Source organism: Poecilia reticulata, chromosome 17 (genome assembly GCF_904066995.2).
Source record: "Poecilia reticulata chromosome 17, P_reticulata-male-v2, whole genome shotgun sequence".
In the NCBI taxonomy this organism is placed as follows: domain Eukaryota; kingdom Metazoa; phylum Chordata; class Actinopteri; order Cyprinodontiformes; family Poeciliidae; genus Poecilia; species Poecilia reticulata.
The window spans coordinates 13,741,888-13,768,177 of NC_088846.1; the positions used below are offsets into that span (position 1 = coordinate 13,741,888).

Genomic DNA, 26,290 nt, shown 5'->3' on the forward strand with positions numbered 1-26,290 from the left:
GCACTTCATTACCAGAGAACAAACAGATTAACAACAAATATTGTTATTGCTCAAAAAACATAAGATTTATTCTCTTGAAATTCTACTTATCTACTTAAGAATTTTGCAAAAAAGTATATATATATTTTTTGTCAATGGTGGTAAATATATGATAAAACAGACACTCAACATAAAAGTAAAAAATCTTAATTTATACTTTGTGGCTGTTTGTGAATGTATTTGTAGCATTTCCTCTCCTCAGCCAGCAGTAGTTGGCAAGTCTTGTGATCACATTTAAAGATTTCACCTGAAAAGCAGCCAAAAAAAAAAAAAAGTATGAGACACTAGGTATTTCACTGGTTGCCGAGGCAACCGTTATATCAGAGCCACTTCTTTGTAAGGAGTACCATAACAGTGATTTATGTGGTCTACACACAGCAGAGCGGCTCTCACTGAAGACACCTCATTGTAGAGCATTTTACGATTTAATTCTTGTTCATTTAAGTCGATTGTTATGTCGTCATCCCGTACTGGAGAAAGAACAAAAGTCTAAAAGAAGTCCCCCAAATTATTTTCAGAATAATCTTCTCAAAATAATTTAGATGAGGACTGCATATATTAGCTTCTTACTTGAGCTTGACCTTGCTTTGCTCAGTAAGATGCTTACAGCTCATCACAAGACACACAAACCAAAACACCTCACACAAATCTAGATTTCAAGAAATATTTTTACTTAGTTTATTATAAGAATATTGATCATATTTTTGGTTTACATTACAGTGTTTAGGTATCTTGCACACTAATTCCATTTGGTTAAACAGGCATTATAATCCATTGAGTCATAATGACATTTGCTTATCCAGTCATACAAAAGCTCAGTAAAACACGCCTATTTGTATAAAATGACAATCACATAACAGTACTCACCATTAGTTTCATTTACACCAGGACAACACACACACACACACCACTGTTGGGGTTTAAATATTAAAATGTTGATGCTAGAGAAAAAAAGGGAAAAAAACACTTTAGGAACTTATAATTGACTGACTGTTTATGCATATCAGTCAGCCAGGACATGGAAACTATTAGACTAATTATTTTAGGTCCTTGTTGACGAGGTGTGCCTAATTCCACATTACTTTATCATCACCTCTGCTTAGCAACCAAACGTAAAAATGAAAAGAAGAATTGAAGGTTACCTGGGTGACTCATAATAGTTATGCCACCTGTTAGTAGTCTTACTTTTGTGGCTGACTGGTGTGCGTCATACACACCATGATGAATATGACAACGGTTGTTAAACAGAACACTTAAAAACGGGTCGCAAAACCTTATGTGTGAATTACCATCAAGTCACGACGACAATCATTCATTTAGTGTCAAAGGTCAGACATGACAGGCTTCCAGAACATGTTAAAAATCCTTAGCAAACAGTGAATTCCTGTATTTTACTGCTGCAATGTTCATAATTACTTGTGCTGGTTGGGTAACACTGAAATGCATTAAAAAAGATACGGCGAATTTCTGATGATTATGACGATCGCTGGTTGCCATAGCAGCCAACACCTTTGGGAGAACCGCTCAGATTGAAAGTACGTACAAAGGGAACAAGCAGGCCCTCATCACAGCTCCTAAACCGCAGTGAGCCGCAGCTGAAAAAGCGCATCAAACCCAACGAGTAGTTCCATAATTCACACAGGGTTTATTTCCCTCATGACGACTCCCTCCTCTGCGCCAACACTTCATCACTGAAATAATGTTGTGAGGTACAAGAGAGCGCAACAGCGAGGCTAAATTAAATAACACAAGCAGCATGATGTGGCTTCTTTCCAAACAGAAATAAAAGGTGACAATACAAAGTATTAAAGACATTAGTTACTCTGCAGCTGAGCACCAGGCACTGAGGAGCAAGCTGAGCCCCTTCTTGTCATTTAGTCCAGAAACTCAGAGCTTCAGCTGTTGCTGCGCCTCCTCAGGCAACGGGACTGCATTTGGACGCCGATATTCACAACAAGAAATCTTCGTCATGGCTCGTGGTTCTGACTGTCCCCCATCCCGTCCAAGCGCGTCTGCTTAAAAGCCAAAGTCCAGTTGTGTCTGTCCTCAGTTGTCCTTTGTCAAGTAGCCCATGTGTGCGTTAGTGAGGAAGTCACAGGTGGGGATGCTACTGACTGCTTGGTGGATGTTCATGGCGGTGATCTCTCTCGGCGGCCTGAAACCCAAAAGGGTTCATGTGAGGAGTTTATGTAAAACTCAAAACAATAAAAAACTAGTTGACCTACTGACCTCTGATTAATATCACCTCATTTTTAGGTAATATTTAGGCAAACTAGTACTGATTATTTAATTCAACTGTTGCATAAACAAAATCTGACAATAGCCATGTATGTATATAATGACTTGTTAGTCTGAACCAACTTCGGAAATTAAAAACAACGAATTCCTTCTTCTGGCTTAGTCATCTTGCTATATTAAAACAAGCATATGATTGGAGCAAACCGACGACCCAGATAAGCTCTAGAAGTAATAAATACAGTTAGAAGTGGAGCATTACGAAGCAGTCACAGAAAAAAGCCGACCTGTTTGGAGGAGATTTAGCGTGGGCCCCTGCCAGAGCTTCTCTCAGGATGTCGCTAGTAAACTGCTCCGTAGCCTGACACACACACACACACACACACACACACACACACACACACACACACACACACACACAGAGTCATAATTAGATATAAATAATCCAACTGTTCATCAAAGTATAAAGAAAAACACTCAAAGTATATATTTAGCGGTGTGAAAAAATATTTCTCTCTTGCACTTAAATGTTTCAAATCCTTTAGCTAAATCTTATCTCAAAAATAATCAGAGTTGATACAAAAAATAACTTTTTAAATAGTGATATCCAACATAGTAAGGATGACGGTGGCGGTCGTGGTGGGAGTTCCTTCGGCACACCAGGCCTGATTACTGCCAGAGCGGTAGAGTCGAGAAACCACTCAAATTGAACCTGTCCAACAACAGGAAGTAGGCTAAAACATCTCAAAAAGCAATACATTGAGTCTAATCTAGAGAAAGGTACAAATAGATGACAAGTTACAAAGTCATTCTTTAAGCTGTGGGGCTCACAACTGTAAAAATATGATCTCGATGATCCCCCAACACCAGACAATGGTGGACCTTAATGTAAAGTTAACGCAGACCATCAAACTGACGCCAAACATGCTGGTGGTATAGTGTGATGTTCTTGAGTCGTTTTGCTTCTTCGGGACCTGAACAACTTGTCCTAATTAAAAGAGCCTTGAATTATGTTCATAAGCAGAAAACCACGAAGAATAAAGCTGGTTTCATGTTGGGACCTAAAGTGGTTCAATATCTGAAGCTCATCACATTGTATTTAGCGGTGTACCTTCAGTTTCTGCATTTATTCATAAAGCTCTGACAGCAATCAGAGAATTTATTGCTGACATTCACACACACTGCACGGTTAAAACTGCTTAGATGATACCAGTGAGTGTTGAATGACTTGCTTTCCTTCAGAGCCTTACTGACCTTCAAAATCATTGCTTCGATTACTGGAGCAAACACGCTCTTCTCCACTTCCACTGGTTGAAATAGTACCCCGATCTGAAGGAGACAATTAGACATTGCAAGGTTTCCCAAAAAAGCAAACATAACTGGTGAGCTTCGTAAAACTTCGCGTGCCGCTCCAAACCTGCTGGGCCGTTTCGCTGACGAACTGAGAGGATATGCAGGGGCCGAGGAAAAACTTAGGCTCCACGTCAGTTTCCTGCTCCTCTTCTTTGACCTTCAGCTTCTGGCAGGGAGGAGTCATTGTGACAATGTCGACGATTTCATCGTCTTCCTCTTCGGGTTCGGTCTTCAGCAAGGCTTGCATCTGCTCTAGCCGCAGCAGCAGCTCGTTGTAGCTGCTGAGGGTCGAAGGGCACTCTGTGGAAATATATGAACGTTTAGGGAATGGATTGGTTTTTTTCCCCCCCCGAGAAGTTCAGCAATGAGGATAATTGAAATATCCCCACTCATTCACAGCACAAAAGTGAGACAAAAATAACAAAAGGCTGATTATCATGCTGTCTGGCCAGGCATGTGACTCACTGAGCTAAGCAGCTTCGTCTCTCACCCTTTAGAGACAAAAGATGGAATAAGTGAGATCTCCTCATCAATAGAATCACAGATTTTAAAAAAACAGAAGACGACTCACACTGACTGCCTTCACACACAACAAACCAGCAAACATATCACTGTATCAAGTGTTAACTGCAGAAGAAATACACCCACACAGTCAACACTGCACAGGAAACAGCCACCCACTGAAAGGAGTGGAATGAAATCACTAAACCAGAACCAGAAGATGTCCGAGCAAAATGTCCGCAAGCAGAGGCAGAAACCTACCGGGTTCGTTATCGATCTGCGTGAGAATGTCCTCGATGGACTCGTCGTCATTCCTGTGCTGGGGTTCTGGGTCAGGTGGAGTGTAACCCCTCTGCCGGCACCACTGCACGACCTCTTTGGTCTTTGGCGGTGTGAGGGCCTGCAGGCGGGGCGAGCGGTCCAGCACGTCCTGCACGACCCGCTTCACCGCGACGGCTCGTTGGAGCTGCAGAGACACGTGCAAATTATATTCATTGCCGACAAACTGTGTTGAAAAGACCGACTTCTGGCTTTGATCTTTTACTTCTGAAGACATTAGCAAATCAAGCTGCTTTGGTCCACAGGCTGTTAACCCTACTTGTGCTTCTCAATCAAATTGTTTTCCCCTAAAAATCTGTTGGTGTCATTTGCTCTTCAAATGCTTGGTTTAACATTGTAACAAGTGAAATACGTCAAATCACAAGCTCCATCAGAAAACTCCAAGAACTCTATGAAAACTTCAAAAATCGGGGTAGTGTCAGAACTCCTTTCATTGAGGGCAAATACTGCAGTGATCGGACTACTTCACTGGCTCCCAGTATTGATGCCATGAATCTTCTGCTCACTTTCAAATCTCTCTTCTACTTTTAATCTCCTTGATCTTCTGCGCACCATCGCTCCTTTTGTTCTCCCATCGTTTCATCTGCTGACCTGCTTGCTAAGAGCTGTGGAGCTCTTAGTTGAGTCAAAGTCATTTCGAAAACACTTTTTTTTTAGTTGCTTGTAAAGTTCAATGCATTGTGTACTTTATGTTGTGTTGGCTGTTAAACGTTTGGTGCTTTTATTAGCAGTTTTCTGCCGTGCTTTTAACTGTAATTGTGTGTTCATCATGAGGATGAAATGTATTCTTATAAAAGACAAGCGCAAAATCATAAAATAGCAAGTAACACTGTTACTTACAAGTAACACTGTGTTACAAGTAACACTGTTAACACTGTTTCATCAACTTTAAGCTCCCTAAATCTGGAAAAAGTTTTGAATATCTGTGTCTGGTTTTGCTGGATGGATGTAAAGTAGTCTGTCCTGCAAAGACAAGACAGCCTGTGTAAGTTTCTGATGAAGCCGTTACAAAGGGACAAGATGACCAGGCAAAGAAGCATATCTGACCTGACAGAAAAACACGAGGCAAGCAGAGAGCTCACCAAGACACGAAGCAGCCTGGAGACAGATTACACAGACAACGCTGCAGACGTGGCTTGTTTTAACTTAAAAGCTGGGAAACAAAAGTTAACAACAGAGACGTTACGTCTCTCCAAGTGAGCTAGATCTAAATGTTTTATGAGTAAAAAGCCTGATCATGTAAAAAAAAAAAAAAAGTAGATAATTAAAGTAGTTGAATGCATTCATTAAAATAGGCCTCTTAGTGTTTACAAGAAAACTGACTGTGAAATGACTTCATAATTAGTTAAAGGCATAAGCATGAATAAATCTGAATGTTATTTACCTCTGATGCTCTGCGCTTGCCAATATTCCAGGAGTAATACTGTTCTACCGAAGAGGCACAAAATGGATGGGAGTCTTCGGCTAAACAGAGAAACACAATTTCAACTTGTGTTTAGTATTTAGTAAAAAAAAGCACAAGTGAAAAAAAAAATTCAAACCTTTCAGATAGTTTTTATGTGCCGTATTTTCCGCACTATAAGGCGCACCGGATTATAAGGCGCACCTTCAATGAATGGCCTATTTTAAAACTTTTTTCATATATAAGGCGCACCGCATTATAAGGCACATAGAATAGACACTACAGTTAGGGTTTCCACCCGTCCCGTATTGAACCTATACATGATTTGTTCCGTTCTCTACAAATGTGGATGTATAATAATAAAGAAGTGGTCCCCAAGTACTTTATATAGTAGTCTGCCCCAGTCATTGTTTCACTCACGGTGTTGGTGTTGCGATATTGTGCCCAACTGCTTTCTGGGTAACACAGACCAACCGACACGCTGCCGCCGCAGTCTCTGGCTCTCTTCCCCTGACCCCCCCACTTTAAATGTATAGGGGCTGGTTCCTTGGTAACCCTAGTCGAAGCACCCCGGATGAATGTCTAAAGCCACTTTGTTGACATAAAGAATGCCAACAACTGGGCCGGGGCGTGGCCGGACGATGGTGACCCTTCTACTTCACGCACAGCATGTTGGTGGAGAACGTGGTGCTAAATGACCTGCAGACGACCTGATTATCAGGTCGGTAGGTAGAAAGGTCAGTCAAACTTTATTAACAAACCAGCGTTCTGACAACTATCCCAGCATGCACCGCGCACTTCTTCTTCTACGGGGGAAAATGAAGTCGGCGGCTGCTTACCGTAGTTGCTAGACCTGTTGTGGCTCATTATTGGTCCATTTATAAGGCGCACTGGATTATAAGGCGCACTGTCGGCTTTTGAGGAAATTGAAGGTTTTTAGGTGCGCCTTATAGTGCAGAAAATACGGTAAGCGGTATCATGGAAATGTCACATGAAAAGTCAAACTACTTACTTTTATCTGGTACAATCAGAGGGAACTTCTTCACTACAGCAGTCAGCAGCTGCATCATTGTTTCTATGTGCTCGGTGCTGAGGGAAAAAGCCGTTGCTCTGGTTACTTAATGCATTCAGTCTTGATTATTTTTAATAAATGTATGACTTCTGGCCATGGCTCCAAAACTCCTTTTTGCTGTGGTTGCAGTGGCTCACCTAACTTTTTCACTTAGGTGCAACTTTTAGTGCACCCATATTTTACAGCTCCTTTATCACCAGCTTGTGCTTCTATATCTTTAAAAATCACAGTTGTGTAATTTCCAGTGCAGATTCAGCTTAGCATTTTGGACGCATTTGTCACAGTAAACAACGATTTTGTAAAAATCTGCTGAAAACTTCCAAAAAGTATTCAAGTTAATGTACAGAGGATGATATTATAGTAGTAAGTAGTATTACTAGTTGTCATACAAATTTTGATGTTTTTGTTTCACTTTAGTCATTTTTACACAACTCTCTTATCAGAGAATGCTTTATTTTATGTTTTCAATTATTAGGGCAATTTGAAACAGATATCTCTAGAAAATGAGATATTGTGTCTCAATAGAAAAAATAAATTCTATATTTGCAAAATGATCTATTTAAGGTGGCAGCAATAATTTCACTGTGAAATCTCACCACCACCCAAGACAATAGACAGAAATAAAATTAAAAAAAAAAAAGAACGAATCAGTGTTAGCCCTGCTCCCAGCACATTTTGATTTGTGCATTTTTTTCCCCTGGTTATAATTTGCAAAATTCACATATTTGAATTTACTAGATGAATGTTTGTCAAGACTTTATTGCAGCCTGCAGCACAAACGTAGAACCCCTTCCTGCTCCAAGACTGTCGTGTTTTTACGAGCAGAGAAGATTTTGCAAGTTATTATAATTAGCTATAAAACTTGGCTTGAATTTCATAGTTCATGTTTTGGCCCCCTATTGTGAAGATTGGATTTACATCTGTTCTTTAAAAGAAAAAAAACACTCACAAATGAATGTCAGAGAGCTTTAGGCAAAAAGCCACGCCATAATCTGCAGAGAATAAGCAGACCCTCGACCAAAACGGTCAGATAAATCTGACAGACGAACCAGGCAGTTCTGAAGCCTGCATACATCCAGCTGGATGGTAACTGAGTCAGAATAAGCTGCAGGCAGAGTGAGTGGAGGAGGCTGAGGAATGAAGGCATCCTAAAGCCCTGCTTCTAGTGTCAGTGCTCCACAAAGAAAAATGTCTTTATTTTTTAAGAAACGGAGCTGTTCCAGTGAATCCGTTTGTCCTTACTTGATCAGATCGTGTGCAGAGGTGTCTGCGCCTTGCTCCTGCTTAACAGCAGTAGCTGCAGAAGGGACATGGGCTGCGGGTGGAGCCGGCGTAGAGACCGGCGTCGACGGTCCGGCTGTGATGGCAGGACCAACGCTTGGTTCCGTTTTCACTGTGGCAACATAGAGAGAGAGCAGAGAGATACATGGGTCAAAGGTCACACATTCTATGAAGTTAAAAGTAGCTAAAAAAACAAACAAATTTGGGTTCAAAATTAAAGAGAGATTTGTATAAGTTAGATGTATAATAGCCAAATCTTGTTAAATAGAATTTATTTTCTAGACAAAGTAGCTGCTTGCAAATAACCAAGAACATTTATCTTTTTCTAAATAAACTGTAATTGGGGTTTGAAGGAAAACTGAATGTCCATCTTTATTTTATATTTGTCAGCGCTGTTTTACTGCTGTGCATTAAAGGCTTTGTAGATTGTTAAAGCGTAATTATGCCTCCACTTCTAAGTCAGTGCAATAACAAATGAATACCATCAAAATATTTCTATAATTTTTTTTAAGTAATTGATGCAATGAATAAACATACAAGTTATAAATCAGAGGTAAATTAGGAATATTGTGTAGGAAATCTGGACTTCTTGGGGCCTAAAATTGAAAGTGAACTTTATGAGATTTTAAGATTCTGTAGAAACAATGTTTTGTTTATCACTATTTTTTATCATCCTGATTAATGAAACATAAAATGGAGATGGGTAGAAAGTGATGAATCATGGGTGGACTGAGGATGGACCCGTCTTCACCTTGTGCCAGAGGCGGGACGAGGGAGGAGGGCACCTGGCTGGCGGCGTTTGGGGCGGCTCCTGCTGCAGCAGCTCCATGGGGTGTCAACAAAGAGGAGGAGGAGGAGAGAGTGTTGGAGACTGGGCCTTTAGACACCACTACACACAGAGAAAACACACTTTGGATCAGTGGCTCGTTGGGTAAACATAGTATGCGTAAAAATAAGATGAAAAATTATACTATAGATCTTGCAATGAACAAAAAACAACATGATACAACTGAGTTCCTGACTTCAATAAATTATATATTAAAAACTGCTCAGTTTGTTCACTTGTAATTGATATAATACACAAAAAAACAATAAGAATCTTATACGTTTCTCCTTTAACATCTATTTTTTTCACCTTACCTTTACCAACAGGCATGAATATGGTTTGCAGCCCAGCAGAACCAGAGCCAACTCCCAGCTGCTTCAGCTGGTTAGCAGGGATTGTTAAGACTGTCTGCTGGGAGCTGGAGCCTGCAGAGTGAATCTTCAGCATACCTGCCAGAAAGAATACATTTTATATGCAAAGTCAGTTTTGCAGCTCTGACCATCTTCAGACCAACACATCAATGTATTTTTCTAACAACCTGACAGTGCAGCACTCGTCTTTCCTCCTCCAGTTGCCACCCCGCCGACTAACGACGATGCAGAAACTAACGGCGTGCTGCTGCTTTTGGGCACACCCACCATGGCGCCCACTCCTGCTCCTTTGGACATGCTGATGACAGGCATATTTGTGACCCCTTTAGCAAGCGTCACGACCGCCCCGCTGGAACTCGCAGCGCTCTTCGTCACAGTGGCAGCTCCTTTGACCAAAGAGGCAACCGCTGCCTTGGACAGGCCGCCGCCTCCGGCTGCGCTGGAGCTCTTGGCTGCACTGATGACTGCTGCTTGGTTGGCTGACACCAGAAGTGAGTGGGGCTGAGAGGCAGGCTTCCCGCCATCAGTGGCCTGCTGACCAAAAACTAATTGGTAACACTTTATTTGAAGGGGTGTGCATAAGACTGACATGACACTGTCATGAACATAAAGAAGTCTTTATGAATGTTTATGACAGTTGTCATGAAGTGTCATTCGGTAAATAATGACACTTTTAATGCAAAGTTGCTCTAAAAGTTACATTAAAAGCCCATTAAAAATGCCAACTTTGCATGATTTTGTAAATTATGATAATTTAATGTTACCAACTAATTTTAGATAATGAAAGCTTTCTTTTTTTTAACTAAATGTCCAACAGTGCACATGCAGAATAATGTTCTTCTCTCTTTCACTGATAAAGCCGAAGAGGTCAGGATAGTTAATGGACTTCTTTCATACATGAGCAACTGTGTAATTCAAGGTATACTTCATACATAAAGTGAACAAGAAATAAAATTTGTGTACCTCAGAAGAAAAAGCAAGACGTACAGTAAATCTCAATTTGAACACCAAATGCAGTGCAAAAACAAAACAATACAGCTACCGTACCAACCTCGTACAGGCTGAATATAAATCATGATAAACGGCAAAAAGATGGCTGTCTCCACAGAGAACATAAAATGAAGTGGAGCTAAACTGAATGGAGGAAGTTATAATTATGCAAACTCAACCATGTGAGCAAGATACTGTCACCAAGATGGCAGGTTGTGTATGGAAAAGATGTGCAAGCACAAACTTGTTCTGCTGTATGTTCAGTGATAAACAGTGGAGATCTATGTCTAAATTATCCTTTATGCAAAGCTACAACATTTAGGCTAAAATCTAATTAGACCAGTTATTTACCGTGCAAGCCTATCAAGATATTTACTCTCAATCTTAAAATATTTTGCCAAAATAGTTAAAACCCAGTCACTGCACTCTTTTCAGGATGTTTAGTAATTCCACCCCTGCAGTCTGTATGTCAGGCAGGTACCAAGAGTCTCGCTTTGGGTATATTTTCTAACAATCTGCTGGTATGAGTCACCTGAAATGGGGGCGCAAGCTGAAATTTTGATGGAATCAGGTAGGTAGTTGAGGAGGAATATAAACACAACCGTGTTTAAAAATGTGATGGACAGTTCCTGTGGCTAGACATTTTTACTTTATTCAGCTAATGATTGCGAGTGCCATGCTGATTGACTTCTCAAAGAAGAAACAAAACAGACATTTGGTCTCACAAAGAGGGTTATGCTGTGTTTGAATTGTTTGTGTGTGTTTTTTTTATGGCTGAGCATCATCATGACTGTGTGCAACATGCATATCGGAAAAGACTGTTTGGAGTGCAATTACTGTTGGCTAATGTATTTCAACTTGAGTTTTACATGTTAATGTAATATTTAGCCAGTTGGACAGATTCAGAGCAGCAGATTGTCACAATGAACACAAACGACATTGCCCAAAATGCTAAAGGTCACAGAGTTCTGGGGGCACAGATGAGAAGGTGAGGAAAGGAAAACATGTGTTGCAACTGATATTGTCATTGTAATATTAAGCAAGGTTATTCTAATATTGTGCAAACCAAATTTTCATTATTTGAGTTATTGAGGTCTAGCTAAAATCCAAACCATGAGCAAGGTTAAATCCTCTTCAATCATGTCTGCTCTTTTCTGATAAAAACACATCTTGTGTTTGCAACAAGTGATCATCCTGTTTCTCATATGTTCCTTTTGAACTGATCAAAAAACATTATTTGCATTTTTACCATGCATGTCCTCACCCATTTTAAAAGATAAAACTGCTTTTTCTTTTACATTAATATGCTTACAAAAAAAACATGTAACACTGTTCAATTTCCACTAATTGAATTTATCTTCAAATCTGGTTAAACTAGCAAAAAATAAATAGGAGATGAGAAATATCTAAAGTCAACTTTAAACAGTTTCTGCAGTTTTGTTTAAAAGCCGCTGTGATGCTCCCAAATGAGTGTAAAACATGCCTGCTGTTGACTTGCTGCTGCCCCTGCTGCACTAACAGGAGTGGAGGAAGCAGCTGTGATGACTCCCCCCGTCATCCTCAGTGTGGTGGTACCAGGCTTGGACATGTGACCCGCTCCCGCTGCTGTTACAGTCTTCACAGAGCCGTCGGACAGCTTCAGCTGTGCTCCCTGCGAGCTGCCAACAACCTGCCCGTCATGGTGAAAAAATATCAGACACGCTTATTATTACAATCGAGAATAAACTGTAAAGAAAGGAGGTGAGGTGTCACCAAGGCTAAGGAGCAAAATAAATCACATTCCTGAAATTCACAATACAAAGTACAAACTTCAACACTCGAATGTAGGTGAGAATCAATTGCAAAAAGAATTTTGAAATTCATCATAAAACACAAAGTATAAGACTTTTTACATGATGGTGTTTGGTGCTAAAAAAAAACACCAAACCACCACAAACAAGACGAATCAGAATCACACACTATTAGTTCAAGTACTGCCCAGACATCTAGGCAGGTTTTCTCCCTCACCTGAGCCAAGATGGCCGCCTTCTGTCCAGCCGTCACCCGGATAGCCTGCTGGGTGGACGTGGCTGTAGATGATCCAGATTGACCTGCTGAACTGGAACTGCCCTGCTTCCCTGATCCCTGTGATGGCTGACCGACCAGGAAAGTACCCTAACAACAACAAAGTGATGCAACAGAGAGCCGGTCACGCTGTGCAAATGACTATTTGGTAAGTTGTAGTTTAGAGGATTAATATTAGCGTTTAACAGCTGCAGTTCTCTGGATCAATGCAATAAATGTAGTAAACATAAACTTCAGCTCATACAGCCTTTAAAATATGCACAAAAAAAATGACATGTCATCCAAACATCTGTTAAACCGTTACAATCGCTATAAAACAGGGTTTCATTATATTAACTACTACATTTTTATTTATGGTATTAGCAAAAAACCATTGACCTTAGCGTCAAACCATAATTTAAGTCTTTACTAAATTAGGCTCTACGTCTTTAATTATTCACAATTCTGTGAATACATTTAAGTTGTGACTTTATGTGCAGAGCAAATGTTGTTGGTGAAGTCCTCAGTGAAATCTCAGCAGATGGTCGTTATATAATCTTATAAAGTTGACAACCAGATACAGCTTCTAATTAAGAGCAAGTTTCGTCCTGACTACTAAAATCAGAGAGAAACTGAGGCGACAATAAAATAAAATAAAATCACTGTTTTGCATCTGTAGTGCAATGAAGTAGATAAAAAAATATTAGTGCAACTTTCTCCAGTTCCATATAGATGAAACATTTCTGCAAATAAATGAGCAAATGAGCAAAACTGGCAATGATGAAGAACCATCTGTTTAATAGATCCACTTAAATCACAGACGCATAAGGAAGATGTTCCCTCCGGAATAATCAAACAGGAAACCTCACTGCTGTTTGGTTCTCACAGCAAAATAAAAGAACAACAATGCTGACCCTGTTTGACTTTCACCAGGAAAACACAAATATAGACTATAGGTAAAGAGTTTGCATCGATTGTTTCGCAGAGAAAAAAAAAAAGAACTGTTTATCCACCTGTGGGGTTTGTTTCAAAATGTAAGACGTGTAGGAGAGGTTTGAAGGCAGACTGCCTGAAGATGAGGAGGATGAGGAGTTCTGAGAGCTGCTTGCACCTGCTGACGGGCCGCTCTGGGACTGGTGACCTACATAGCAGAGAGGCACATTCACATCAGCTTTGAATCAGATAAACAGTATTTTTCTTACACATGTGCAGTATTAAATATAGTGCTTTATTAAGATGAGTAGAAATGCGGAGGACAGGCAGCAATAAATTACTCCGGCTTCCTTTCAACGATACTCATTAAGAGACTACTCAGGTTTGCCTTGCCACTTTTGAAAGCAAAGGATGAACTTTTAAACACATTTTGTTTTGAGGGATATCTTCACTTTAAGAATACAAACCAGTGACGTAACTCGTCTTACTTGCACCGGAGGCTCTGAGGATGGCTCCTTGTGGAATGAGAAGCAGCTTCCCCTTCCCTGACGGGTTCTTGCTATTGGTGGTTAGGTAGAGTTTGGTACCTGGAGGCAAATTAGCCAGGTTGGCTAAATTGTTTGCTGGCAGCTGAAGAGTGGCCATAACTACAAAAAAAATGTACAGAAAGAAGACATTTCTTACTTGCCCAGCTCATACATTATCTTTATGTATCTTCATATATAAAGAGGCAATTTTACACATTATTGTAATGGACCATAGCCTCATTGTGCAATGTGTTTTGGTAGTGATTATAATTAGAAAAGCACAGAGAAATTGGTTAAGACTGAAATCAGCAGGTTTTTAGCTTGATTGGCTCTAATCAGCAGGTTGACCAGAAACTCTAAAATCCTGTCCTTTCCCAGGCAGTTAACACACCATATATACACTCTTTGATTTGGAAACGATGAAGGAGACTCAAAGTTAGCTGTTCTCTGTATCAATAAGGCCTGTAAAAAGTCTGAGGAATAACAACAGCCATTCTGTTTACTGATCATGTTTCCCAATCCTGGTCCTCAAGGCACACTGTCCTGCATGTTTTAGAGGTTTCCCTGATTTAATGTGCCTGACTCAACTGATTGCAGTTCAGGAAACGCCTGTTAATCAGACATCGATTGAAATCAGCTGGGCTGAAACAAGGAAATACCTAAAACATGCAGGCTAGTGTGCCTCGAGCACCAGGGTTGGGAAACATTGATAGAGTAATGAACTTCAGCTTAAACAGGAATCTGAGCGTATTAAAACAAAGTAGAGTTGAGGTAAAGGTCTTCATTATGTAGGAAATATACAGAGAGACAGTTGATTCCATTTACCAATGCTAATCAAGCTAATCTCTACAATAAAAGTCTAATAAAAGCTGAAAACATCAACTTTGTAAAAGCTTTTTTCTTCGCTTTAAGATGGCAGCGATGATTAGGTGTTCAAAATTATGCCTGTTAAAACATGGCGCTTGTACATGTGTGAACTCTGACCTCCACTCTTGCCGCCTGAACCACCGGCAGCCTTGGCGCCACCTTGCTGGGCGGTGATGCTCCCAGTTCCACTGACGATGGCTTTGGCGACGCCCTGAGCCAAAACCTGCTTCCCGGCCATCACCTTGGAGACGGACGGGCTGCCCTTTGCAACCAGAATCTGTCCGCTGCTGATGGCGACCTGTTTCACTGAAGACTGAAGCGTTGAGCTCACAGGAATGCCCAACATCTTTAAACCACAAGAAGCATCAGATTAGCTTTATGAATCGTTCACTGGTAGATCGTTATTCTCATGAATTATTGGTGAGACTCAAGAGATGAAGTGACTGTGACCTTGCTAGTTGTGGACCCTGTGGCCTCTCCGGTCCGTTTCTGACTCGACATTGAGATCATGTGACCTCCTTTCACTGTGACAAACTGGTGGGCCGCCGCAGCAGCGGCAGCAGCAGGTTGCTGCTGGCTGGTTACTGTGGAAACCATCTGCTGTTGCTGTGTTGAAACTTCCCCAGGCTCCTGCTTGATAATAACCTGCAAGGAGACACATTGAGAGGGACTGTAAGAGGACACGCTGCCTATGAACCACAGGAGGCAAAGATATTAAAACCCATCAGGAAACCCACTGTAAACAATATCTGGAGCTGGAGAAATATCATATAAATGATAAATATGATGCCTTCTGACTGGGAACGACGATGCTCTCGTGGTTTTTAGCAGACTGTTGAGAATTAGGAAGCGCTTTTATGCCTAAAGTAATGTTTCTGTGAGGGGGGGCCTCATCATTTATTCATAACATAGATGTTTTTACAATTTCCATATGTTGCCATTAGCTGTTGTGTTTAATAAACAGCAGATGCTGGAACTTTGAAATGAGAGAAAACACACTAAAAACCAATAAAAATAACCTCTACGAAGGAAGGTCAGGGTAATGAGAATGTGAGTAGCGAGTTATTTTCATAGCATCCAACAGAGATCCTTCTTGTACCACTGAAATGTGCAGCCCCTCCCCCACCCCCCAGAAACATGTCCTATTTAAATAGGTGCCAAGACGCTCACATTTGCTGAACACCCTGGGCTTCTATTAATACCACACTGCTTTGTTAACGACACCGATGACGAAAAGTGACAAACTGTGTGGCGTTTTAGCTCAAAATGATTTACAGACACAAACTCACCTTGACCCCCGACGAGAGGAAAGTGCCAGTGTGAACTTTAGGCGCTGGAGAGCGGGCGCCTTGAGCCTGCTTGGCCGACGGGCTTCCTGTGTAGAAACGCACATAAAAACATGGCATAGAATGAACAGAGAGGAGAGGACTACTGTAGTTCTTATTAGGCTATGCTATATGATGTTATATCATATCACATCACATCAAATACCTAGTGCATGTAAAAAAGAAAAATACTAAATAAAAAAAGCTATTTCAGTTGGTTTGGTGAATCAGCCCACATCTGACTCATCCACTGGGATGAGAGATTGCTCAACAGGATTCCAATCCATTTACCAAATCTGCCTGAGCTGAGCACTTATAAATTAAGTATAGGAGCGGCTGAGTGTGTCTGTGTGTGTGTGTGTGTGCGTGCGTGTGTGGAAAAACAAGGTAGGTGAAAGAACTCTATGTTGTGATGTAAGCTGAGGATTTTTGATGCGTAAGCGGTTTCAGTTGCCATGACCATTTGAGAGCCTCTGGGTGCTCAGCGAGTGCGCACTCGTTTCCCCCGGTGCCGAAATTTGATCCTCCAGTCAAGAGCAATCAACATTTATGTGGAAAAACCTGATGTGAGCACCGTGCGTCATCCAATCTAATCGAGCCATTAAACACATCAGTCGATATGGTAACCACTTATCCACAAACTATCCTGCTGGATCGGAGCATGTAACATTAGGGCTATGAAGAGAGACGTCGATGAAAAGCTTAGAGAAAGGGAAATAAAGTATTGTTCATTTCCTGCTTCCAGCTGCAGTTGTTGCATTTTCTACATCCATGCGGGCGGCTAAGACGCTGCTTTTCAATTTCATTCCAGGTTTACTTCTGATTCTGAGCAGCACGCAGGCGTGAAGCTGGAGATGTACCTGCAGAGGCAGATGAGGACGCCATGCTGATCACCTGGCCGGGCTTATCGACGATAATGTACGGGTTGTTGAGAACAGAGGAGGCGCTCTGCTTGCTGTGGACAGGGGTGGAGGTTGTGGGTGTCCGGGGCAACGGCGAATGGCTGGGAGTGGAGATGGGTGAACCTGGAGGTGTTGAAGCAAACCAGCTCAGAGGAAGGCAGAAATAAAAGGAAGCAGGAAGAATACGATTCTAAACCATTTTCATGTACTTTGTTTTGTAATACTTTAGTAAACCCAGGCTGAAAACTTTCATCACACATTTTTTTTAATCCAGAGACAAAAAAATATTTTCTATTTTTTCACAATAGCATATAACAGGAAGACAAATGTAAGAAAGCAAAGTTTCTCTGTTTGGAAGAGTTAGACTGTATTTGTGGTCGAACATCAAATTTCAGCTCACGGTAATTAACACTCGACACAAAGTCTGCTGTTTTGCTAACTATGCTAAAAAAACTATGCTAAAAAAACTGTTTAAGACATCAACTCTGTGATCAGGTGTTTTGACATAGTAAAATCCTGTTAATTACATTTATGTGCAACACTGTGCGTGATGTCACATGCATGGTGTGACATCACATCTTCTCCTAATGTGCATAACATCATTCACAAAAAAGCTTTCTATAATGACTGAAAGAAGAATTTAACAAGTTAACTCGTCTCTCAGATTTTAAGTTATTCCGAGTGGATTAAACAAGAAAAAACTGAACATGTCTGTCATGTGCTGTACTTCTATATTTTGAAAAAAAACAAACAAAAAAAAAAACAGGAGTTTAAAGGTCATCGTACAAAGGTATCAAGATGTTTTTTAGTTTTATTTGTACATCCCTAGGCTGTCACAAAAAAAAATTCTTATTTTAAACTTTTAGCTGATTCAAAGAGTATACAATGAAACGTTTTTAATGCAATATTCTCCTGACTACCAGTGGTTCATTTTTGTCCTCTGTAGAGGACATTTCTAAACTTGAATATCTCCCACCCCTTGCATTCTACTGAATTAATTCCTTTTGGTATCTGGAGAGGACATTTAGGGCTTTTCAATGATACCACATGTGAAGGGGTGGGGCTTTTGTACGTACCTTTTTCTAATTCATAAAAATGGCATTTATCAGTAATAACACATTTTATGGGAAGAGACAAAGTAAGTGCATACAACCTTTTATTACCTTACAAAGACTGTGGGATTTTAAAAAAATGGTGATTGGACAATATTTTTTTCCTGGTAGTCAGGAGGATATATTGTTCTTAAAGAGAAGTCAAAATCATCTAAGATCAGTGTCAGCATAAAACTTCTCAAAAATGGAAACTGGCCCCAGAAATCTCAGTGTACTGTTGTTTTCTATTACAAATAAGTCACAAACTTTAATTTGAACCATTTCTAACACAATGCAAAATAAAAGGCTTATCTAACTTTTTCTTAGTGAACAGTCCTCTTCAACAGTTCAAGTAAATAACAGGGAAAGGCAATAATACCGATATTAAGACGCCTGTGGTTCACTGAAGAGAGGTGTTGTGTACTATTTCAATAACATTTCACAAAGTGTCTCTGTAAGGCATGGAGCTGTTTTGAAAGAAAGTGATTCATCATCCTAACTGAGAGGAAGCACTTACCTGAGACGATTTTGCAGCTCATGGTGATTGGTTGGAAAGATTTCCCCGGAGACTCCGCGGGACTGGGCGCCTGTCCCTGGGGAACTATTTTACAGCTTGCTGTGATTGGCTGGAAGGCAGAGTTGCCAGGGGAACCGAGAGTGACCCTATCACCAGGTCTGGGTCTTGTTGGAGTGCGTTCACCAGCAGCCAGGCCTGGATTATGGCCGCTCGTAGACTTCGCCATCTCCGCTTTTAATAAACCTGCAGACAGAAGAATCCCTTGATGCTTAACTCGTTGTCAAAGAAACGACATGGGCAAAACGAACAAAACGCTCTGCAATCATTTCATCCAAACTGTGACTAAAGTCGCAACGGAAATGAAAGTTTATGCCAACAAAATTATCCCTATATAAATCAGCGAGTAGTGAAACCAGTTATTCTGCATTTCTGCTAAAATTCCTCTGTTTTGTAGCTGGTAGTTTTCATGGTTGTACCTTTTTCTGCACCAAAATCATGTGAGACAGGAGAGCTGGGTTGTCCGTACGTCTGGGCCAGAGAGGGCGTCGACATGGGGCTGGCTGCTTTAAGTGACGCTTTGTTGGACGATGAGGAGCGCTTAGGGATGTAGTCTTCCCCGAGAGAATCTCTATGAAGTTCCACATCAACCACCTGAAACAAATAGAGCTGCTTTTTAAAAGTGGACAACAAGGTGATACAGAACCTAGATTTTGATGGTAACATTTTGATTTTGATCGTAAAAATCTACAGCATTTGCATTTGGGGAAAACTTTTTTTGTTTGTTTTTCATAGAACCTGGCATTTGTTTTTGTGGTTCTGTACATGTTTACAAAACACATTATAAAATGATGCATCGGTGGGTATTCTAGACAATACTGTGACTACGCTGACTTTCCAGATTGTCAACAGGTTTAAAATCGAATATGGTTAAATTTCCTGCCTCTCCTTGTTGTCATCTATACATCTATAACTTACAGTTTCTGCTCCCAGTGTCTGCAGGCCTGTGTATGTTCTGTCCAGCTGCAGAAGCACAAGATAAGTTACATGATTAAACAGGAAATCTGTAACTGCAACAGAGCAGCACCATCAGATAAATACAATAAATAAAATGAATGTCAGCAAACAGTGCAAAAACCGGTTCATGTAGAATAGAAAGGATGTGAGCAAATATGATTTTATACTCTTATTTTTGTCTTTTTCTGAATACCGTATAATTTAGTGGTATTAACTGAAGTGAAATCGAGTAAATGAGGGCTTCAAATCGCCTAAGGAGAAAACTAAATAAATGTTTAAAAAAAACAAAAACGGCATTAAAGACGCCGTCAGAACAAATAAGCGACCTTAATGGAGATGTGGTCTATGGTCTGACCTTTAACTGGTGGATGATGTCGATGCGTTTGTTGCGAGAGTCTTTGAAGTGGATCTGGATCCGCACAGGAAACTCCCCCCATCCGCGTCGTGTTAAATGAAAGGGAGGCTCGCTGAGAACAGGCACATCGAAAAGCCCCAATTAAATGCCACCCGAATACAAATCTGCAGCAGCACCCCCCAACCCACAATGCCTTTTAAGAAAAAACATTCTCACAGTTTTCTGGCTCAGCTCCAGTTATTAATCTCTTTAACAATCAACGACCTGAAGATCTTAAACTCTTCTTCTTTGAGGTGTGAAAACAAAAAGGCAAGCAAATGTTAGTTTATTTTAGATTTCTGCTCAAGTACAGCCAACTAGTTTAAACTTTACTTTTATGCATCAACCTTAACAAGACTGAGGCTGTTTGAGAGTCAGCAGAGGGCATCGCGCCTGCTTAGGGTTCACGGAGCATGAACGCTCGAGTCAGTCAGAGGGAGCTTAGAAGCTGCTGCTGCTGCTGCAGCACCAGAAGAGCTTTGTCAGCTCAAACAGCCTGGAGGCCACGGCTCAGTAGGAGGAGTGATGGATGATGATGGTATCTGAGGAAGACGACTATTTAAGATCTTAAATCCAAGCTGCAAAAGCCAGAAAGCTGCATTATTTTCCAAGATAAATCCAAATTTAACTGTGAAGGACTCTGCATGTTAAATATGCTGCTTCTCAATTCTATGGTCACCAGGGATTAGTTATCATCTCAAAACACACAAACAGTATTTTACAGACATGAGTGCATAAGGTGCTGCTTTATTACAGATGCACAAGGGGGCGCTATTTGTTAAAGTGTTTTCTTAGATTTCTGTTTACTGCAGAGTCACTGAACTGCTGTCCCACTAAGAGGTTAACCTAAAAACCCCGAATCACGTGTGAACTAATGAATACTGCCTCTTATTACGCAAGTGTTTTCCAGAATTGTTTTCCTGCTGACAAAGAGGTGGAGCATACCCCCCATCCACCCCCCCCCTTTTTTTTTTTTCTCAGAGCAAAAACAACAAAAAAAAAGTTCAAATCGAATATTGTGTCCATGGGCAACATGGCGCTGTGAAGGGAGCACGCTTCCTGAAACAAGTTTGTCCCCGTCTGTCTGGCTTCTATTGATGCCTCAGGTGACCACATGAAACGGCAACCAAGAGCCAATTTCTATGAGAAGAGGAGGAAGAGCTCTGCCTGTCTCTCATGACATGTTCAGAACTGAGGAGTGTTTACATGCACTGCTGATTCCTAAATACTCAGAAAGATTCACACAGGAACGAACCTGACTTCCACCAGGTCGTTGGGTTTGTAGCTGGGGTGCAAAAAGAACCAGACTTTCTTCACAAAGTGGTCGATGCTCGGCTCTCTCCTCGAGCCTCTGACGTACACCATCCACTTGTGGGTCGACTGGTCGTTCTCTTCCCGCTTATCAGGGGGGATGTACCTAAAAGCCAAAAAACAAAAAAAATAGTACAAAAAAAAAGAAAAAAAGATCAGTAATTGTTTGGTTGCTCAATATATTCCCTGAAAAAAATGAAATATGTGTAAGGAAGACAGAAGGGATAACTGCAAAAGACTGTTATCCTGTCTTTAACTAAAATCTCTAGAACAAAAGAAAAGGGGAAATAAATGTTTAACTTTAACTTAAGGGCTGATGGGGAACAAAATGTTCAACACTGTCGACATAAAATACGTGAGCCCAACACACACAAAACGGAGAAGAAACGCAGCCCCCGACACGGTTAGCTTAAGCTACATAAAAGTAACAGATTGAGCTTTGTGGGATCATGACAACTTTCATCTCACGCGCATAAAGAATCCGCCAGAAACAGTAAGCTTTGTGGGTCACATCAGGCCCAAAGGGTAGATAAATAAGACAAAACGTGTTTTCAACCTTTATCAAGACTGGGCTTGTCGTAAAATCAAATTGTGGCTCCAACTCTTGGGAATAAAGTGTTGCACAAGATCAGTTCGTCTGTGTGGTTCAGATCACAACCACCGACTGCTTGAGAAGTTCATCTTGTTCTTGTTTGTTTTGGACTTGGAGGTTATACACGAGACACTCTCCATACCCATTAGCAACCCCGGTAAACATGTGAAAAGGTTTGAAATGCTCATTTTAAAATGATAGTATAAAATAGATATAGCTTAAGCATACATGTTATTTATGCCAGTGGTGTTCACTTTGTCACATAGACCAAAAACTATCCAGTTTAAACTACTAAATGTTATTTTTTATTTGAAAATACAAAATTTAACTTAGATGATATTATTTGTTTACCACAAACATGAACTAAACAGAGATATTTTAATGGATCATTAAAATATCCATTAAATATCATCTTTGAATATCATCTTCAAAGATGATCTTCTTCAAAGATGATATTTGAAGAAAAGGAATCTGTAAATTATTGCTGATCTGAAACATGTGAGTTAAACATGTCTGACACATGAACAAAAAAAAACAACATACAATTTCATTATATTTTTCTGGCTAATATTTTGTTGAAAATTTTGTCAAGTAACCCAAGGGTAAGAGTTGGTGGATTTTTGTGTTTCTGTGACTGTAAAGTAAATAAAACAACAAAAAAACACAGTTAGTAAAAGAGTGTATGGGCCTAACTTTCAACATACTAAGACAGACGACGATCTAAAGCAAGCTTGAGTTCAGTTTTGTTGCATACTTGGATACGTTTCCGACAACAATGGTCTTCTTAACATAGAGTCTGGAGGCTTCATCTCCAGTAGTGTGGTAGGTCACCCTCTGCTCTACGTCCATGGGTGAAGGCACACCAAATGTGTCCTAAGAAAAAATAAATAAATTAAAAATTAGGAGATTGAGCAGCTGTGGAAAGATCACAGACCCTAACATTTCATCAAGTGGAACTAACTTTGCCCGTGTTTCGTCCAGGTCTGCGCTCCTGCTTGCCGCCGTCCTCTCTCCACGTTCCCTCTCCGTTCCTCTCAGTGCCGTCTCCTTGCTGTGAGAGAGATTCACACTCTGAATGGGCCAGGGATTGCGTTTCCGAGCCCTGGTTGAGAGGGGAAGAGGAACGGGACGGAGACTCCAGGAACCGACGGATGGCCGGATGGTTCAACACTGCAGGGTCACTTTTCAAGGTGTGCTAGAAAAATGCAGAGACAATATGATCAACTTTTGCAATACTAAATTATTTTCCCACTTCACTGCTTAACATCTGTGCAGTTTTGGTTGTTTCATAGTTAACTTTTTAAGCATTTATTGCTGATACTGTGCCAATTATATCCACCAGTAAATGTTTTTTAAATGCTATGACGGTAATTTTCCCATCATCTACTCATACTTTTCAGACTCATAATCACCGATGTGATGTGTCTTCAAGAAATTTATTATGTACTTTGTGTTTGTTCTACACTGCCGGTGAAAGGTTTGTCTGAAATAAATTACTAAATTACAAAAAAAATTACAAAGTTTACTACACATAAAGGAGGTTCCAGCACTATATGTATGTATATTATCTATCAACAAGACATATCCGATAGTTAATTTGATTAGGTGAGACATTATTATCTCAGATATTAAGTAAGAATGAACTTCCCAAAAATAAAAATCAGAGCAGTAAGCAAATCTTCTGAAATATGCATATTAAGTATATAGGTACAAAAATGAATCAAGAACGCAACTACATGTCTGTAACTGACCCAGAGCTTTTCCCCCCCCTCTTTGACCTATAAAAGCTATTTGTTCAAAAGCTATTAGAAACTACCTCTGGAGGCTTTGTTATTCCAGAACTGGCAAAGTAATTTGCCACTATGCATGCCCGTAGCTTGTCCATCATCCTCCTGGCTTCATTTAGGCGCTGCAAATAAAAGTTGCATTAGCACAGTCAGCTGCAAATTTTAAACAATTTCTGCATATTGTCCCTTAACAGCGGGAGAAAAAAAAAAAAAATAAATGGATTACAGATAGAAGTATTTTTTTATATAATTCAGAATCACATACCTGACTTATAACATCTATTTCATGCTCTTTGTTCTTCATTTCCAAAGAAAACTGCTCCCTAATGATGTTTTCAATTCTCTGTACAGTCGCTTCTCGAGCTGAGAAAAAAATATATATATTTTTTTCTTTTTATATTTTAAACGAGAAACATACAAATAGAAGCAGTACTTCATATTATTAACTTACCATTATGTTCAGCCGTTTTATTTCTCTTATTACTTTGAACCAGTGAAATGTCATCATAGTCTGGGTCATTGCCTTCTATTTTCCTTTTAATTCCTGACATGTTTACCTACAAAGATAAAACAGGATGAAAAGCAGATTAGGCTAACGGTGGCTAGTCGTTTCTATGCTGTTTGGGTAGTTATTATGATTGTTGTTAGCATCGCATTAGCTGCTAAGGAGAGAAGTTCAATCAGTTACAGTAAATGATTGAAGCTAACTCTGTAGCACGAACTACCTTGAGAGGTGTTTACTACACAGGGCTAAAGGTTTTAAACTCTTAGTGAATTAGCCAACAACATAAATGGGTGTAATAAGCACGTACATGAAATGCTATTGTATATTGTACCCAATAAAAATAAACACAATTGTGCCTGCTATTCGTGCAGCCGACTTGACAGTCACGTTAAAGAGCGCTAACCTTGTTTGCTAATTTAGCTAACATTGGCACATGTTTGTAGCCACCGAGTCCGACTACATGAAAAGCAGACTTACTGGAGATGTCTGTGCAGTGCAGTAACAATACTTGTTTTAACTCAAAGCCAGCACATCCTTGCTGTATTCGTCCAGTACTCGTGTCTTGCTATTTGCTAAATCTCGAGCTGCATATGTATGCTAACTGAGTAGTGCACAGTTAGCCTCGCGATTCACCAAAGAAGCCACTGGGGGCCGCTGTTCTACAAATGAATTTTCTCTACTCCTGAAGAACTGAATAAAAAAAAAAATAAAAAAACTCGAACATAATGTAATGTGATTCCTTGGAAAAAGGGAGTATCTCATCATCAAAAATGTTACTTGTATTACAACTTCCAACCAGCAAAACAGGTAATCAGAAATAAAAGTGGAAGTAGGACGTCATTCAGTTTTGTTTCTGTTGACAGGAATGATAATTAGATGCGGTTACTGAAACCAAAAAGCTGTTTTCAGATAAGCAGCGCAACAAAAAAGTATTTTTTCTCTGTTGTCACTGAATCTCTCTGAAAATATTTCAGTGGCTCACCTATTCTTTAGAAATCATATCATAGAAATCGTATGGCATAATTGCCAAAGAAATTTCCTTGATGTTTTCCTGAGCTTAAAATATGCGAAACAGCATGACAAATCACATATTTTCTACATCTTCTACCTAATAGGCAAGCCGCATTGTTTTCAGTCCCATGTACTCTGAATAAAATAAAATTCAGTTCAACCAATAGCTTTCAAGTCAAGTCATGTAAAACAGAGTACACCCTTGCGTCATTTAATCTCAATTTAAAACAGATATTCTAAGACTAGAGATATTAGCATCATGCAGATCAAGAAACAGACAAATCAGGGATAAAGCTGTAGAAAAGTTTAAACCATTGATTTTTTAAAAGAAATATTCCATTTAGTTTTGTTTTTTTCAAAAGCCATGAGTCCTTTTTACAGTGTGTCACAAGTCATCTTTGAGAGATGACTTCATGCAAAATGCTTTTTGTAAGATGAAAGACATTTCCACAGGAACTTAAAAGCTCATTTCCTGCTAAAATAGCAAGACAGACTCTACTGACCTTGAACAATGCCACTTGCTAATCTTTTAAGCTGGTTAATGACCCGTCAGATGTTAACAATGTTGCATCTTCAGAAATGGCATATTTCTGAAGATCATACCTAAGATCATCAGGATAACATCAATTCCACGAGCCTTATTGTTATCTTTCTTCCTTCTTCTTCAGCTTTGCAATGATATCATCTTCTTGATCACACACTGGTATTCAAAAACATTGCGGGTTACTCAGAAATATGACTCTGAAAAATGCGGAAACGTTTTCCGTTTATGTGGAAGAAAAGTTACATTTCTGCATTTTAAACCTTTTCCTTTTGACCTTCTCTTGTATTTTTATCTGATTTTTTTTCCTGTTACAATGTAAGTTTTATGTCTTTCGAAACGGCAACTGCCAAATAAAGACTTCTTTTTTCATCACATGGGCCATTGCCTATTTTGCATAAAGTGACCTCTCCTGTGAGTTGCAAAAACTGGAGCATGTTTACAACTTTTATTTTCAATGTGATAATTGTAATTAAGATGTTCAAGTTCTCACAGAGACACAGGCTTTCCTTTGTCTGCCA

At 40.0% G+C, this 26,290-nt stretch overlaps 1 protein-coding gene across 2 annotated transcripts; it reads right to left on the reverse strand.

Moving 5' to 3' along the window:
• Positions 1–689: 689 nt before the first annotated feature.
• Positions 690–24,878, reverse strand: yeats2 (YEATS domain containing 2). 2 transcript variants are annotated; one of them, XM_081597867.1, is made up of 30 exons: positions 24,695–24,878; positions 24,164–24,269; positions 23,978–24,075; positions 23,742–23,834; positions 22,887–23,120; positions 22,680–22,798; positions 21,278–21,439; positions 19,984–20,095; positions 19,590–19,634; positions 19,091–19,265; positions 18,615–18,857; positions 16,965–17,129; positions 16,069–16,154; positions 15,230–15,424; positions 14,897–15,125; positions 13,874–14,032; positions 13,466–13,593; positions 12,417–12,563; positions 11,893–12,078; positions 9,587–9,950; positions 9,363–9,497; positions 8,974–9,111; positions 8,184–8,334; positions 6,882–6,958; positions 5,852–5,931; positions 4,390–4,594; positions 3,692–3,927; positions 3,529–3,603; positions 2,562–2,635; positions 690–2,194 (listed from the first exon to the last, which is right to left on the reverse strand). In XM_081597867.1, exons 2-30 carry the CDS (start codon positions 24,261–24,263, stop codon positions 2,086–2,088), a joined length of 4,320 nt encoding a protein of 1,439 aa, XP_081453993.1. In that variant the 5' UTR covers positions 24,264–24,269; positions 24,695–24,878; the 3' UTR covers positions 690–2,085. The 2 variants fall into 2 exon arrangements, with proteins under 2 accessions (XP_081453993.1, XP_081453992.1); XM_081597866.1 differs by having other exon boundaries at positions 13,865–14,032; positions 24,695–24,877.
• Positions 24,879–26,290: the final 1,412 nt, after the last annotated feature.

What these genes read in the sequence shown, in the direction of transcription:
- yeats2 (XM_081597866.1), bottom strand. Translation starts at nt 24,263, where the DNA reads ATGTCAGGAATTAAAAGGAAAATAGAAGGCAATGACCCAGACTATGAT. An exon ending in GAATAACAAAGCCTCCAGAG is followed by an intron (nt 23,121 to 23,741) that starts GTAGTTTCTAAT and finishes GCATTTTTCTAG; the next exon opens with CACACCTTGAAAAGTGACCC. An exon ending in CTGGACGAAACACGGGCAAA is followed by an intron (nt 22,799 to 22,886) that starts GTTAGTTCCACT and finishes ATTTTTTCTTAG; the next exon opens with GACACATTTGGTGTGCCTTC.